The 17,386-nt window shown below is 40.3% G+C and overlaps 1 protein-coding gene across 1 annotated transcript; it reads left to right on the top strand.

Moving 5' to 3' along the window:
• Window positions 1-12,537: 12,537 nt before the first annotated feature.
• On the top strand, window positions 12,538-16,232 carry tmem229a (transmembrane protein 229A). The gene has a single exon (XM_064342789.1). It carries the CDS (start codon window positions 12,696-12,698, stop codon window positions 13,749-13,751), a length of 1,056 nt encoding a protein of 351 aa, XP_064198859.1. The 5' UTR covers window positions 12,538-12,695; the 3' UTR covers window positions 13,752-16,232.
• Window positions 16,233-17,386: the final 1,154 nt, after the last annotated feature.

Genomic DNA, 17,386 nt, shown 5'->3' with positions numbered 1-17,386 from the left:
TTGGCTTGTTTATACAGTATGATCCCTTCTCTATTTGTTGCCCTCTCTGTTTACCCCCTGTCTGAATAAAAAAAAAAAAGAAAGCCACGGGACCTTCGGAAAATGAGATTACGCATTTCTGTGCGATGCAGTGATTCATATGAAATTACCTCAGCAGGCAGCATATGGTCTGGTTACAGCAGCTAAATACATTCACGTGTTTCATTATTCGATTAGTCTTGTTTCGGCACAGTCTCTGGGTGGGAGGAGGGGGTGGGGGTAGAGTGCAGAAGGGGGCGATGGATTAGCATTGGGAGGGAGGGTGTAGTATTGCCACTGGACTGAGGACTGCTAGCTCGCAAACTCTTCTCTCCTCAGTCACTTTAAAGTCAAATGACATCATTTTAGCTGACTTGTTCATGCTAATGGGAATCTGTGTGTTCCATTCCACTTCAGGGTTAAATAAATGCTTCATGAATCGTAAATTTAAACACATTTGAAGCCACTGACCTTACAGAGTGGCGGGGATAACCCAAAGGCTTCTCTATCATTTCCTGTTTGGAAACAAATTCTCTTAAAGCGATTTCAGTGGCAAGCTTTGGGACCTTGCAAAGTCCTTTTAGCAGTTTCCTCCGACTCTAAATCATGGCTCTATCTGCGCAGACAGCACAGTGGCATATTTACAAGCGCCCATCAATTATTTAGACTAAGTGCTCGTGTTGTGGTGCTCCTCGCGCTGTTGTGAAAGGGTTATTCCAGCCAGCCAGGCATCCGCTGCGTTCGGAGCTCAGTTAAATTACATGGCTCACGCCGGGTCTAAAGACAGGGGCACACAACTTCCCAGAAGTCTCTTTGGCAATTTGACACATGACAGAGGAGCTAGAGGAGAGCAAACAGAAATGTGAAAAATGATGTCATTATCATAAGAAAAATGGGAAGTGTAGAAGTGGGTCAGTGGCTAATTAGGCCACGCCATTCGACTCTGTTCAGCTCACGTACCGCCAACAGAAGCAAGATTTCGCGTGTGGCAGAGCAAAACGCCGGAGCCATTGATGTAAGCACACCAGACTAGCATAGACTAATTCATTATCAGTAATTAATGAGCATTAAACAAGCATATCCCTGGGGTTCGCAAATGCTAGAGATTGTCTTGGGCATGTAATTGAATGGATTATAAAAGGGGGAGTAAATGTAGATTTGAGGAGGAGATTTGGCAGAATTTTTGCTGAGCATTGGACAGGACCAGCACAATGGGATAGGACTCAGTGGAGTACAAATGTTGTCTGTTAGGGGTGTTCATCATTTACCATTTAACCATAATCACTTAATATTTAATCAGCAAGGATTTTAAATATTTAGTATAATTTGATTGTATTGTCAGTGAAGGGGTAAATGTACATTTGGAACACACTTTTTTAAAATTACAAATGATTTTAAACATAGATACAATGACAGGCCATTTTCAAAGTGTCGCTCACTCTATAACAGGCTGCTCCACTCCTTTGTGTATGTCCCCTGGACTCCATCTCCCATGAGTCCCTGTACCTTCTATGTGTTCTAGGTGCTCTGTGTTTCAGATACAGTAAGGCAGTATGGCGAACAGCATGTATCAGTTATTTCTGCACTGAATCACCATGATGCCTTTTAGTTTAAGGGCACTCTTCTTTTATTGCATCGTTCATGGAGTGAAGCAGGGACCTTCTTGTCATGCTTATTTTAAATAGCGGTTGTTACAGGAACTGACTCGATGGTTGCAAAAAAAGGCAATTACTTCTGCGTGCATGCCCAGCGGAGTGTTACAGCTAAGATCCCGGAGCTGGCCGTCTCACAGCCAGAAATGGAAAAGTGATACTTTCTTAAAGCAGGAATATATGAGATTTGCCAGTGACATCATGTAAACAGAGTTAGGAGCTCTCAACAGGCAATGAGTAATAAAAGGAGAGAATGTTCAGATATCTGGGGGAAATGATTTGCTTTATTTGCACAAGTCCTGAGTGATCTTGAAAAGCCATAAAATGGCTGGAAATGTGCTAAATACACAGAGGTAGCAAAGACATAAAAATGATGGCAGTACTCTTGCTACCTGTTGGTTTTTAAACCACTGCGTCGGTGCTAATGGACCCAGTAATGCAGGAACCTCAGGACCATATATTACACACAGTAAATATTCTACACTAATACACATGCTCTCCACTACTCCCAGTTGAAACGCTTCTACGATGCATCTGAAGTGTTCCGTAAAATCAATAGTTCTGTTATAGTGGCACTTTTTTGCATGCGTAAGTAGATTGAGGAGGAGAGGAGAGTAAATCAGATGGGGGAATATCTTATTTTTCTATTGGCTGCTCTTGGCTAGTGTGAAGTAGCAACTGAGACTGTGCTATCTGCCTGTCGATGGAAGGTATTCAGGGGTGTTCAAGTTTGTGAGCCTCTGAATCCGTGATCTTCATTTCTGGTCCTGGAGAGCCGCAGGGTCTTCTGCTGGTTGTTGTCGTTACTCAGCACTTAATTGATCGAATAAAGCAGTCGACTACACGGTCAACCCACCTCGCCAGGTTTCTTGGGTCCGAATCGGTTGCCGATATTAAGGCGGAAACAAAAACCAGCAGACCCTGCGGCTCTCCAGGACCAGGATGAAGATCACTGCTCTAAATGGCACAGAGGCGAACTGCAATGAAAGAGCAGACAATCGATTCAGTCCTGAGTTTACTTACGCTCTCACACATGCACACGTGCCTCATAACACACCGCTCTGCCCTCGTTCTAACGGTTTGCACACCCCTAATCCACATCTCCCACTCCGAGTCTCTGACAGATGGAGAGGGAAAGAGGTGGGGGGTAGAAGTGTGTCACTGGGTCACTTCTTCCCTGCCTGCTTCAGGGGAGATAGTGGACACTGATCCCGGATCAGTAAGGAGATGTGTTTACTGTACGGGCCCCCTTTTTCCGAAACGCCGCCACGCCCGGGCCCGATTTCGGCTGCGCTCAGCTGCAGTGCCGGGAGGTGTTGAGAGGAACCGCAAGCTGGAATTCCGCAGTAAAACCTCACAGCTGTGCCTCACACGGGACCAGACTGCTGTTAATTCCACTTCACAAGGTACAGGCCACACACATACATGCGTTTTCTGCACGCGTTGCGCAATATCTTGTGCGACTTTTTGCACAGGAAGAAGATCGCCATCGACTGCGCAGAGCAGAAGAACGTCAAGAATTTTCACAGAATGGTTCATTCTTCATCGTTATGTGCCGGGGGCGGTTCCAAAGGCATCAGTAGGTGATGGAAGACTCCGGAACACTTGGCACCGGGCCTTGGGTATACGCTCTGCAGGTGCTGGTTTCCCCCTTTCTGAAAGAGCCAGAAGATTTATGAAAGCAAGAGATGGGGTCACTGGCCTGGAACAGTGCAGAGAGACAGAAACACAGAATTTATGATTTATGCCAGCATTGACAGGAAGGGAGGAATGGTAGAGGTCCTTGCTCCTGGATTTTAGCTCTTAATCTCTATTAAATGAACAGGAAAATGCTAAGTACTTCTACAAGGGCCTTTTCAAACCACACGCGTTCAACAAGGAAATATCCAACAGTAGTGAGAAGAAATTAAGACGAAGGCTATACAACAAGAAAAAATGAAGAGAGGGGAATTTTATCTTATCTACTGTATGTGAACATTTATTGCTGCTTTATGTTCTTTAATCATGGGGTCAGTATGTGCAGGTGACATCATTTCTCTGCTTTCAGTGTTTTTTTTTTCACAGAAAAAGAAATGGGCTGAAAAATGGAGCATTTAACTTTTTTACATTGGTATGAGTTTTATTTAACCTGACTGTTATTATATGTTCCCCATTTCCTTGTAGGGAAAGTCCTGTTTAATTTCCGTCTAAAGGACTGACCCATCACCTTGCTGGGTTGCCTGAGCATGTGGCCGTTAAGTCTGGATTATGCAAATCCAATGAGGTTTGTCCATCAGTCCCCTTGCCTGGTGACCTGCATCACAGAAGTAAACACACATTACCCATCACCCCCCTCTCCTCGTAGCAACTAACACTCTTTTTACATTGGCTATGCGTGAGCTGCATAGCAATATTGTCATTAATACCAGGATGCTCTAGGTGTTAGTAGGCATAAGATTGTTTAACTTCTAGCTCTGTCAGAGTTATGTAGATGCATTGTTTGCACATACATTTGTGAATATCAGATAATGTAGAAATATTTTAGACAAATGTTTAGTGGAGAGGCAGTGAGCATCATCTGTAGTATTAAAAAAATGCAAAGAACTAATTTCCCTAGCACTTATATAACATCCCAGCTTTTGCAGCCTTCTAATATTTACAGCTATCTCCACTGCTGATCACCGAAACTTCTCACTTTATTGAAATGCTATTCTCACTTTTAACATGTTATTTGCACAGGGGTTTTTAGTTAATTGCTCTAGTGAAATTTATTAAATATTGCAATACCATTATATACCTCAGAGGTATGTTTTTATTGTTTTTTTGTTCGTTGTTATTGTAATTATAATCTATGCTTTATCACTTTTCATCTCTCTCTCTCTCTCTCACACTCACACACACACTCATGCACACACACACACACACACACACACGCGCACAGTGCTTCATGACAGCAGACTCCCTCAAGCCAAAAAGAATGATTTCTTCTCATTAGAGCTGTCCTCCTGGGCAGAGGAACTCACACAGTGATCTCTCTAATGAGGGATTTCTTCAAGGTTTTTACTCCAAAAAAAGATTTAATTTATACAACTATAATATGAAGAGTGGAATCAAGTGCCACTTTGAACACTGGGAGACCTGACTGAATTCTACTGAATGTGCCCTCACAAGTACAAAAATGATCAATTGATTAATCATTGGAATTATTTAGCTTTTAATACTTAATGACACATTTTGTTATTCAAAAAGTGTGCTTTGTAACAATGCCTTTATTCATATCTTGCTCTGCATAGTGGCAAAAGTCATGACTCATGTATTGACATTTTTATATTCTGCTCATTGCCCTCATCTAAATTAGTTTTATTGCTTTTATTAGGCATATGGCACTTGAATGCTTTGATGCACTTGTGCTGTACTGTGTGTCTATTCTAATCCCTGACATTCCACTGACATTTAACAAGAGGCCTCAGCAATAGATTTTTTTAAAATATGCAAGTTATAACAAATGCTGTTGCATTCATTTTGAAGAAAGAAAACAAATAGACATAAGTGAAGGTTATTTAAAAAAAAGTTCCACAGAATGTTATGACTGCAGGTTGTTATGTTTAACAAACATAAAGGTTCCTTCAGCCAATGGTTGTCTGCTTCCACCGGGTCTAAAGTACCGAAGATTAGTAAATTAGCCCACTGACGTTGTCGTCGGTCCATCTGTCATATGATTTCTTCTGTATCCCCATACTACACCGAAGTAGCCTACATTATTTTCTAATAACCGGGACAGCCCGGAGGGTTTATTCCACTTATATACAACGGGTTATCAACAATGACTATATATGGTTACTTTTGTGTTTATTGATTTTCATATATCCTCTCAAAACATTCATTAACAGCAGAAAACATGCACACGTTGTAAACAATTTGCTGTTTTATTACTTTCTCGTCGTCAATTCCATATAGGCTAATCGCAAATGACAAGAATAGAACGAAACTCGGACTTGCGTGAAATGTAAATTAGTAGTGGTACAGCCACCGTTTGCTTTCCTTCGAAGTTACTGCTAGCCGAGCAGCGAGTGTGCCCTCCAGATGCGAACCATGCACCATAAATGAGTCCATAGTCTTCCTGGTCTTTTCGTGGAATTGAAAATGGCAGTAAAATTACGCAGTCTGAAAAAGCTAAAGCGAAGATTACTAGAATTAACCTGTTATTTTACCCGGATAAAAAGTGCGGAAGGTGATTTCCAGTTTGCGTGTACTGTATCACCAATGTTAATTATGCAGAACTACCGCATACCTCACATAACTGTATCAAACGTTTTGAGTCAATTACAACGGGCTAACAAAGAAAATCCGAAGAAAATATTCAGCAACCGAATTAATCCGTTTGAATGTTTTGGTAGTCTACGTAATATGCTGTCCCAGCCAATGCTTAGCATTTTATAAAACGAATACTAAAGCAAGAAAAGAACAGAAGAACACACGTTATAATTCCAAGACGTTGACAGGTTATAACCAAAAGTAGGCTACTGCGCCGCATAACATACAAGTTTGATTTGAAGTTATTATGAAAATAAATTGGTTTGCCGCTGCATATTTTCAAACATGGCGGGTAATGGCGGAAAATAAATACAACACAAATGCTACGAGTACTCGACCAATCAGAAATGTTCAGCGCTGCAAGCTCCACCCAAAGGTTCCTGTACTTTCGGAAAGTACTACCCCTCGAGCAGGAACGTTTTGGGGGGTAAAACAAAGCCCCCAGAACTAAATTTAGACCCTAGTTCCTGCGGTGGAAACGCACTGAGTTCCTCAAAAGGTTCCTAGTTCCGGGGTATAGTTCCTGCGGTGGAAACGCGGCTATAGATGAAGGTTATTTTTGAAGAAAATAAAAGTTCCGATCAGAATGTTATGAATAGCAGGTTTGGTTGAGTGTTTAACAAATCATGACCTCTCAATGTCATGTACAACTTATATTTATCTTCTTTGCTGATTTTGATATCCCAGCCCCCAACCCCACTCCATTCTACCCAACACACATACAGTAAACGCACACACACACACACACACACACTTGCACTCCATAGGCTGAACAGCTGACGAAACACCTTGCTCATTACTCGCACTTCTCCCCATTTCTATCTCTCTCTCACTCTCTCTCTCGCCCCTTGAATACTGAACTGTCTGTGCATAGTTCTGCTGCTGGTTTCTTTACACTTGGCTGAAAATGTCAGAATATTGATGTTTCGTGTGCTGTTGTGCTGTTCAGCTTTAAAAACCAGGTCACACATGTCATGCCTTTCTGGAATCCCACCAATGCATTAATTCAAATAGTCAGCAGAAGCAAGTCTATCAGACCAAAGAATTGATTAACATTTTATTTTTTCTGTGGCTGTGCCGCATCACAAAATATGTTCTTGCATATTTCTGGCTCATTACTGCATTGCACTGTAGCCATGCAAACCAAAAGGTCTTTTTAGAATTCTTTTTAGTGGAGAATTTCACCCATATTTATTTTTATATATTGTACTACATCATTATTGAAATAAGAAAGCAATGGTGTATAAAATGTTTTTTATCAACATGCTTTTTTCCAAATATATAGTGGGTTTATGAAAAATATAAATATTGTGTAACCCCACTGCTGCTGAGATGTGTGTGTGCTGGCCTGCGTCTGTGTGTGAGCACATGTGCACATGTATCTGTGTGTGTGTTCATGACATGAGTGTGCGTACCTGTTCATGTGCGTGGGTGTGTACATGCGTATTTGTGCGCATCTGCATGCACAAGAGTGTATGTGTGTAATCCTAGGCTAAGGTTTATGCCAATTTCGTACTAGATAAACATTGATTGAGTCTCCTGCTGGATATAAACAGAGTAGACAGAGTGCAAACTCTGCTGCACTTTCAAAATCTCAAACTAACAGACCAGTGTTTTTAATCAGCCTTTCATAAAGAGGACCCAGGTTATAAACCCTTGTTTTGAGGGGTGACCATCAAGGTAAAATGAAGCACACTCCAATTTTGTGCATGGAGCATGGATGTTGACCTTCAAAGCTGGTCTTGGAATAATCCTCTAACTACACAAGATTTCAACCTGTTTGGTTTAGCATTACCATAAAGTTGTCCTGGGAGCTCATTAAAAAACAATTATTTTTAAAATCCGTATCAAGAAATAAGTATCCCAAATATATCACTTTTTAAATATTCATGCACAAATTATGATTTTTCTGATGGTTTGTAAAAGGGCAGCAGTTAATGTTTGAGGTTTGAGGAAGTACTAAGGTCAGTGTTGTCTCTCTGAAAAAGAGGGTATAAGATAAGACTGCTTTCTGTTCCTCCTCCAAAAATAATTTCAACATTTCATTATAATGTTATCCCCAAAGTGTATTTCCTCATGCAAAACAGAATGTCTAATATATTGGTCAGCTTTGCAGCAAGCTACAGTATGAAAATCTATGTCGAAGGTATCAAGCTAGCCATAATATTTCTCCTTGAAATTACATGTCCCAATTTATATTTGATGTGCTATGGTTTTATATCTATACGACTGGATATGGACATGTCTGCTTGCCTTTGCCAAGAGCTCATTTATTCACTGCTCATATTTAATAGCACAAGGGCATTAAATATGCCATTGTGCTAATAAAAGGATGGTCTGGTGTCCTGTCAAATTTCTACAACACTAGCTGTCCATTTCTGGCCACTTATATCACCTCCTGCATCTAATTAGCAAAATCCATCCCTTACATTCTCTATCCTGTGCTTCCCAGATTGTCACAGAATCAAGTTCTCAGGTGAACTACCTGATATAAAATGAGAGATGTGGGCCCTATCTGCCAAACCTGTTTTTATTTATTTATTTATTTTTGTTAGCTATCAGCCCATGAGATTGTTGAAGAAGAAAAACAAGACGAACAGGCTACAAGAGCAAACAAATGAGCGCCTAACATCAGTGATTACCCCCATAACAATGCTAATAGTAGTAATAAAACACTAGAACAGAACTCAAATGGCAACACTGCCTTAGAACATCATTGAGATGAATGTGTGGAGAGGGAGGCGGGCAAGGCCTGGCTGTAAGCTTTTGCTAAAGGGTCATTTCTACACTGATTACCTATGCAGGGAAACAGAGGGTGAGGAGAATTCAATGAATGTTCCCGTGCCTGGCCTCGAAGCTGAATGGAATTCTTAATGAGAACACAACTGTAAACAACACCTGAATCCCCACACGGGAATCCTAGCCTCCTCACCAAGGACTGAACCCCACCCTAATCAGCACAGCAAAATGGAGGACAAAAGGTCTGGGGCTGTATTTGAAAGCATCGGTTGTAATACACATGGCTGCTAGGGGTAATTCAAACGCATTTATTTTTTTATTTACTTATTGGCTGGTTTCAATATGAAGCATGACATCATAAATAAAACTTAAGCATGTCCCATACATCCCGAGGCTGATCAGTTTATTACATTACCTGGAAAGAGTGGCCAGGGAAATGTTTCAGTTGCACAATGATAAATTAAATTGCCTTAAAGATATACTGTATGTAGCCTAAAACACATGAACTCTCCCAGCCACTGAACAATACCTTTGGTTCAATTTGAAAAACTGTTATGCATTCTTAAAAAGCCATGTAACAAGATGAGACATGGGTCAGAATGGTGGTAATAATAAATATATGGGTGATTTGTTTCATTGGGAAACTTAAAATTGGAGTCAATATGAGGAAAGAAATGAACATTGAAAAAATTAAACACATGGAGCTGCAATGCCCCCTACTGTTTAAACTGAGCACACACACACACACGCTTGCACACATACACACACGCATGCACTCACACACACACATGCACACACACACAAACACATGTGCACAAACACACACACACACACACATACGTGTGCGCACACATGCGCGCACGCATTCATGCATGCATGCACACAGACATCTAAATCACAACACACACATTTTATGTAGGGCATAATAATCTATCAATCTGTATCCAATGACATCAACAACAAAAAAAGCAAACAAAATGCATAAGTATTATAACCGTAGCCTATGAACAACTGAATTAATTATCTCAAACTACTTATTGAAATGAATCATAAATGTCTAAAATATGTCTCAAAGTAAGTAAGTAAAGTAAGTACTTCTTTTTAAAGAACACCCTGAGAGTTTCACAGAATGCCATTATTATATATGTATATATGGCCACTTGTCCTGAAGTAATTTTTGTAACAAAACTAAAGAGCATGTTACATTTGGATTAATTTTGGTACAAACTGAAATGCTCAGGTAATTTAATAAAATGCATATACTGGCAAATGTATATACTCTTCAACGTAAGAATAATATGCTGAAGTCATCATATTTTGGTGGATTATAAAAGCCTTTGAAACAATCATCACCATTTGAGCCCACACACTTGCAGGGTGTTCATTCAAGATAGACATTTTACTGCATGGATGAAATTAAAGAAGGATAATTGTGCAAAAAACAGTAGGGGGCAGCAAAGCTGTTTTTCACGAGCGATACCGATCTAAAAACCTATTCTACTGCTGAATACTGAGAAGGACATTCCCATATACAGATTCAACAATCATGTCTTATATACACTATATGCCTAAAATCGTCACATTTATATACTTAATGTAGTTTAGTGCTTTCTTTGCAGGCATCTCTTTCATTCTCTGCAGATCCAGATAATGTATAAGCCTAAAACCTGCCAAATTAAAAACTGAAAAATTACAGACCATTTTCCCAATAATTTAAATTGAATTAAGCAGAGGCCAAGACAGTATCATCACTATCACTTTATCATTACCATTAATCAGACTATTTTGTTTTTGAGTACTGTACATCAAAGTACCATAAGGCTTCCATTATCACAATCTTCTTTGAAGAGATAGGGTTACCAGTGACTTTTGTGCTTTGCTAACTAAACCTGTTCTGTTCCTCTCACAAAGCAGCCAACCTCAAATATATAGGTAGATCGTGAGGCATGGTTAGCAGTGGACCAGCGATATATCGTTAACGATTTTTCCCCCAGCATACATCTTAGCGGCAATGAATTTGACTTCATTGACAAAGACCGCATAATTTACAGAATGACCGCATAATGCTCTTTTACTGTTAGAGAGGCTCGCAATATTATTCTTTCAGACAAAGCAGAACTGAGTCAACAGCACAACCCAGTGGTGAACAAAGCACACTCCTCATTAAAAAATAAATAAATAAAATAAAACTGTACCGCTTTATCTACTTTTAAAAAAATATTTGTTAAAAGCTGGTGACTTTCGCAGAACGCGCAAGAGGATGTCTCAAAATAACATTTTAAAGGAATTTAAAACCACCTACACATAGTATTATTCTTTTCTGAGCTGTAGGCAACCATTATCAAACTCTTCGCAGATTTGAAAAGGCTTGACATGTGAGTTTTACAGTGAAATGGGTCTATATGTTGATGCATTTTGTTCTGATTGGAAAGTGTGCATTTATCATTGTACTGTAGCATTAAACCATGAAATCTATCAAAATCATCAGAAAGGTTGAAAAGTACATGCTCAAAATAATTATCAACCAATTTGGTTTTTTTAAATAAATATTTTACATTTTGTACACTGTGCAACCATGCTTCATAACAAGCATTTTCATTCTTATTCTTGCAGCTGCCAGCTTCTATTTCACTGAAGCCAAGCTCACCCATTGTCTCATTTCAACAATGTCAAAAACAATGTGTATGCATACACACACGTGCACACACACACCATCAAAGGTCCCAGCTATTTTCTGAGCTTCAATCAGACATTAACTTAAATTATGCTTAAGTCATGTTCTTTTCTTTATATTTTTCATTTACTTGTGTGAAAGGGAAAGAATGCAATCAATATAACAAAAGTAGGCAAGTGATGGTAATTAAGACGCTAGTCAATAAACAAATACAAATAAAAAAACAAACACCAATTTCCCACAGAAATTAAAAATGGGAAATTAAGTAGCACTATTAGTGTAAGAGGACTGTATTCATCCGCGTTCAATTAGCGTTGTGGGAACGCTATAGACGGTTGCCTCGGTAACAGCGCAGACTAGTCGTGTTCACTTAAGATCTGTTTCACAGTGCTTAGTGTTTTAATGTCACTGACTGGCACACAATACACTGTGTGGTCATTACACGTCGTAAATATTGGCACTGTAAATCGTTGTTCGACTTTCACTTTTGGTTCAAATGAAAGCATAACGTTGGTTTGTTTGACTAGGGTTGAAGCAATTTGCCTGGTTACTGTGGTGAGGTTTGGCGTTCAGTGAGCGGTGTGGAAACGCTACAGGGTTACCTCGGTAACTGTAGCTACATACTAACTGTACACACTTAAGATCTGCTTCACAGGTAAAGTGCTTAGTGTTTGAAGTCCAATGTCCGGCACATAAGACTTAAAATAAAAATTATTGAATTTATATATATATATAAAATTCAATGACCACGTAAAAGCCATTGAAACTCAAACCCAAAGTCCCTTTTTTTGCTAAAAAACAAAAAACAAAAAAATAATTGTAATAATTATTGTCGTTGCCTTCAAGTATCATTGTTTTTTTTTAGATATGGGATTCCCGTTGTGAATGATCATGTAACCTATAGGCCTACATTTTATTTCTTCATATAATTCACCATCACTTAGAATGAGATGCTGATATGACACTTGTGCGTTGGAAGTGCTACAGATAGGCTAATGTAAGACGTAAAATGTAAGCAATATAGCAAACTTAAATTGCAGTTGCAAGCCAATATCGACTTTAGAGTTAAAGAACGCCAGTGTGGAGGACTTCCTTTTAACCACACGTCCCCCCAACCCCCCCCCCCCCCCCCCCCCCCCCAAAAAAAAAAAAAAAACATCACAACCACCACCAACTTCAATTCGGCGGTCACGGAACAGGCGCGATATCAAGTAGGCTACCTGGGTGTAAACATTCGAACCTGATAATCGGCGCGGTCATTATTTCGTAGCAAATTGCAACATGCAGCAGAATTAACCTGATTCTGGATCAATTTGACCATGTCATGTAGGCGGAAAGACACCGAGTCTATGCGCTCAATAGACGACGCAAGTCCGACATCGCCGAAGAAGCGTCGGCAACGGGATCTGTCCAGCAGCACAGGAAACGCGAGCGAATCAATGCCTAGCCTGCCACCATGGATGCGCCTCTATTTCTACGGGATGCACGGAGTCACGTTGGATATCATTCTGTCATCGGCGCACACTTTCCTGCAAAGCAATGATCTGAAATTGCTGGGGTTCTCCTCCCCCTATAGCTGCATCCTCCATTCGATGACTCATTTCGCGCTGGAGAAAATATATTCACAAAAAACTATCTTCCAAGGACGCCCTGTCCTTTTCCATTGCATAATCTACCCTTCTGTGTACATCGGTCTGCAGATATTGATCGGGAATACAGTTGCCTTATCCAGCCACATCAAAAGCGCGTTAGTAGCGCAGATTGCTATTCACTACATCATATCCCTCTACTATTCGCAAGTGTTTCTCAAGAGATTTTTGCACCTTCAGTACCACTGTCCAGGGCAACGTACCCTGGCGGAACTGATTCAAGAGCTGAGGTCTGCGCACGGACTGCCTGGCTTGGTGCGTTTCGTCTTCTTTGGAATGCATGGCCTTTTGGATGAGGTCGTATTCACCTCGATATTCAATCTGATTGAAAAATCTGACAGAACACTGAGCGGTCATACGTCTCTCTGGTCCTTCCTTATGTACGGAAGCTGCAGCTTTGTGGTGGAAAAGCTGTACGTGCATTTGCATTTCAAGCGAGGATGGAGTACCTGGAAAAGGCTGCCGATCTACGTCTGTTTCATCTATACCTGGGAGTTCTTGTGGGGGCTGGCGCTGCGGCACTACGGCGCCTGTTCGTGGGACTACTCCCACTATCCTTTGAATTTCATGGGTCTCATCACCCTTCTCTATCTACCTGGTTGGGTCTGTCTCAGTTTGTATCAAGATATATTGTCCAATGTCTTGCTACGTGTCGTGTGTGCACAAGACAGTAAGTCGCAAGGATGCGGAATCGATGGGCGCATCAAAGAGAAACGTATACCCTAATTTTGGCACGCTGTTAGAGTAGCCTTATGATATGCCAGTGCATCAGAGATTACAACGGTTTACTTAAAATCCAACCATCATCGCTGCACACGAGCTTTACAACTAGTATTTCTTAAGAGAAATTTTAGTAGCTGTTAAAACAGCTTTACTGTGACGACAGGGCCAATCCCTTTCAAGCGTGACAGAACCAATTATGTTCAAACATTTTATGGTTCTCAGGGCGCGAAGACAACTGCCGTTTTTAAATACAATAGGCCTAGTGTAAATATAACTATATTGTTACTATCTAGACTTTTGGAATTTAGATATAAAAGACTAAGTAAATGCTAATACAATTCAATTTGTGTAGCATTAGGCGGTCAATGAAGGCATGGTGGCATTTGACGGGAAATTGAATCCCGTGATTCCCCCTGCTTTAGGGAGCCTGTTTTAAGATGTTGTATCTTGCATGTCTGTGTATATTTTAGTCACTGTTATGAGTTCGCAAAACTAAGTCAAATCAGTCCATGTGTAGGAAGATGAACACAATAGCATAAATATGATGGGACATCAACCGGTGAAGGAAAATGTGATCTCTAATGACGATGCACAGTGATGTCTGTACGGACTTAATACACTGAACTGTGGGTTTGTAAAAAAAAAAAAAAAAGAGTATCCATTTTGTTACAATGTTCATTTTATGGAGTGCCTTCGACAACTACCTGACTGTGAAATAAAGAGACACAGTGGCATGCCAAATCCTAGCTTTGTAGAGGATGGCATGTTTGGTAAGTAGAGATCTGAAAATTAACTTCATTAGTAGCTGTGAAAAGCCTGGGTGGATTTGGCTGTCATATCAATGTCACAGATTACACGCTAGCTAAACATTAGCTGCCAGGGTGTGCTCTCTGGTAAATCTCGGTTACCAGGTGAATAAGTATCTACATATGCAACCCCCCATGAAGTGCAGTGTATGAGGAAGTTTCAGAAGATTTGACCATGTTGAGGCATATCAGCTTAATGATGAAGGCCGGATTTAGAAAGGGTTGTTTTGTGACACATTTAGTGTATAAAATAACATATCATGGGAAAACGTTCAGTAATTACTGCCCGAGAAATTTAATCGGCTGTTGCATTGAATAGATACACGTTTTGCAGTTGTGATACAGGACCAAAAGAGAAATGGTTTCAAATAAACCTTGCACTGTGACTTGAGTAGCGGTTTGAGACTGGTGGCTGTACTCACCAAGAGTTAAGAGTAGCAGAAGAACAAGCGTTTTTAACATTTCTACTATTTTCTCTTTTGTTGCAGATATTTCTCACTGTGTTTATAACTGTTGGGCATGTTTTACATTTTTCTATTGCCTATACTGGTAGCTGTGTGTCTCCATAACAGCAAAATAGACTTGGAGGCGCAATAATGTTTTCTGATTGCATCTATGCTTTCCATTGTATTTCATATTTTGTACTAATTTGTGTGAAGAAAGCATGACAGATGCAGTGAATTGTATAAATAATTGCACTTAAAAGCCTCAATCTCCACCGAAAGAACCTATGCTTAGATTTGTAAGTTTAAAAAAAAGCAGACTTTTTTGTACCTTTAGATGGAACGGAATGGATGATCTAATTGCAGCTGCATGTACAAATTGCATATGCTGTTGAGCGTGAATTTCCAGTTTCCAATCTTGAGAGAGAGAGAGAGAGAGAGAGAGAGATGGGGAGATGTACGAGTAATGTGCATGGTGTTTTGTCGGCTTTTTAGCCCAAGGTGTGTAATTCCTGAGCATGTGTGAGCAAGGATGTACAGCTGTGTTCCCTGGGACGGGGTGTCTGGGAAGAAGATGAAGGACACAGGGCCAAGTGAGCAAGGGACATTTCATCAAGATAAATTCAGGACATTGTCTACAGGTCTTGAAAAGCATGCGATGGAGTATGTCTATATCTAATGTACTTTGAGATTTTTCAGGCGAGGCAGCTAAGGATACAATTCCTGGTCATTTTTAACATCAGTGGTGGAGCACACAACTTTAAAGTGGATTTTCTCAGAACACTAAAACTAATGTTCATAAAAAATTTTTGCCGCTTATTTAAGTTTATTATTAGTTTGCACATTGGGTACTTTGTGATTAGTTTGATTGTGTGTATGTGTGTGTGTGTGTGTGTGTGTGTGCATGCGTGTGTATTATATGCATTTGTAGGCATACCAAAGCAAGAAAAAATCTGTTTAAAATCTGAAACTGAATACCTTAAATTGGTTTTTGTAATTTTCCTACCAAAGCCACTCTAATATTTGTTCTGTTTTCAGAGCATTGTCTCAAAACCAATGAAGCACTTTGCTTTTTTGCACTTATTTTTTCTTGTCTGCAATTATTGCAATGTCAGTCTAGTTATATTTCTTAATAAAATCCATCATTTTACAAAAAGCGATTTGGAAAAAGGTTTGCAAAGAAGTTCCCCTTCAAAGTCTGTATTGCTATGGGTGAATAAACTCTAAAGACGGTATATCTAATAGATGTGTGAGTTCTCTGTTCTAAGGCTTTCACTAACAGTATGAAACAGGGTATGTCGTTATCTCTCGTAACCTCTTAACTGCTTCCTGTACAATATGTACTGATAGAATGTTGCCATGGAGACCGTGCAATGTGATGATCCTGAGCAGAGACAGACTCCACTCCAATTGCATAAGTTGTCCTGTGTCCTTATCAGTTGTAAATATATTACCAGTCATTAAGTCTAGCTCTTCCTGAGTCATTCAGATATTACATATAAAATCTTGACTATAATATCTTGACTTTGATGGGTGTGTCCCTAAAAGGCAAATAAAACAAGAACTTTAACCTTGCTATCACGCACTACAAACACACGCCTGGCTAAGAGCACTTTATGTCTGGCACAAACTGAGTTGGTGTCGCCACCAGTTAAGGCAACTTTGGAGTATGTTGCCAGCTAGTGGTCAGAGTGGCTGCCCAGAAATTTGCATTATTTACACTTGGATACTCCTGGATTTAGGTCTTCGGTGTCCAACAGGCTTGTGTGCTTTCTCTAAGCAAGATTTAGCTATTCTCAGAGGATGCAGTGGGTTATCATGGGTGACAACTTTGTTCAATGAATGTTCGCTTTTAAATTAAATATAAAGATAGCAGCACACACCCCGTCTTAGTAATAGATGATGCATCAAAAATTATCGGACCTGCATTTTGTTAGTTGTTCCAATGATCTTCGGTACGCAGTTATTGTACGTCACTTTGGATAAAAGTGTCTGCCTGATAAATGTAATGTAATGTTGTTGGACAAAATCTTGCCTCCGTGTTCAGATTGTTATCACAAACACCACACTGGTGACCCCGATGAGGATTCCAGAGCTTTTTCCCCAACATATGGACAAATGGCGTCTCTTTGAAGTTGCCGGAGCTTTGGGAACAGCAAGCGGCTGCATGATTTGCACAGGCCGAAGCCCCAATTCGCCCTCGGGGGACATCGACGCTGTCGAAACCAAATACTAGCATGTCATCGCTTCACTCAGCAGCTCCACCGCAGCCCGAGCACTGAGTGTATTGGAAGACCCCCCCTGAAGCAGGACAAACACACCACTCCGAATACTTACCTTTCAGAGACTGTTGGTCTGACAGAGTCTGAATGCGCCTGCCCGTTGCTTT

This window comes from Anguilla rostrata, chromosome 7, assembly GCF_018555375.3.
Source record: "Anguilla rostrata isolate EN2019 chromosome 7, ASM1855537v3, whole genome shotgun sequence".
Taxonomy (NCBI): domain Eukaryota; kingdom Metazoa; phylum Chordata; class Actinopteri; order Anguilliformes; family Anguillidae; genus Anguilla; species Anguilla rostrata.
The sequence above is the reverse complement of the archived record's forward strand: the minus strand, read 5'-3'. Positions and strand labels throughout refer to the sequence as shown.

Coding starts and splice junctions, on each gene's coding strand:
- tmem229a (XM_064342789.1), top strand. CDS start 12,696: ATGTCATGTAGGCGGAAAGACACCGAGTCTATGCGCTCAATAGACGAC.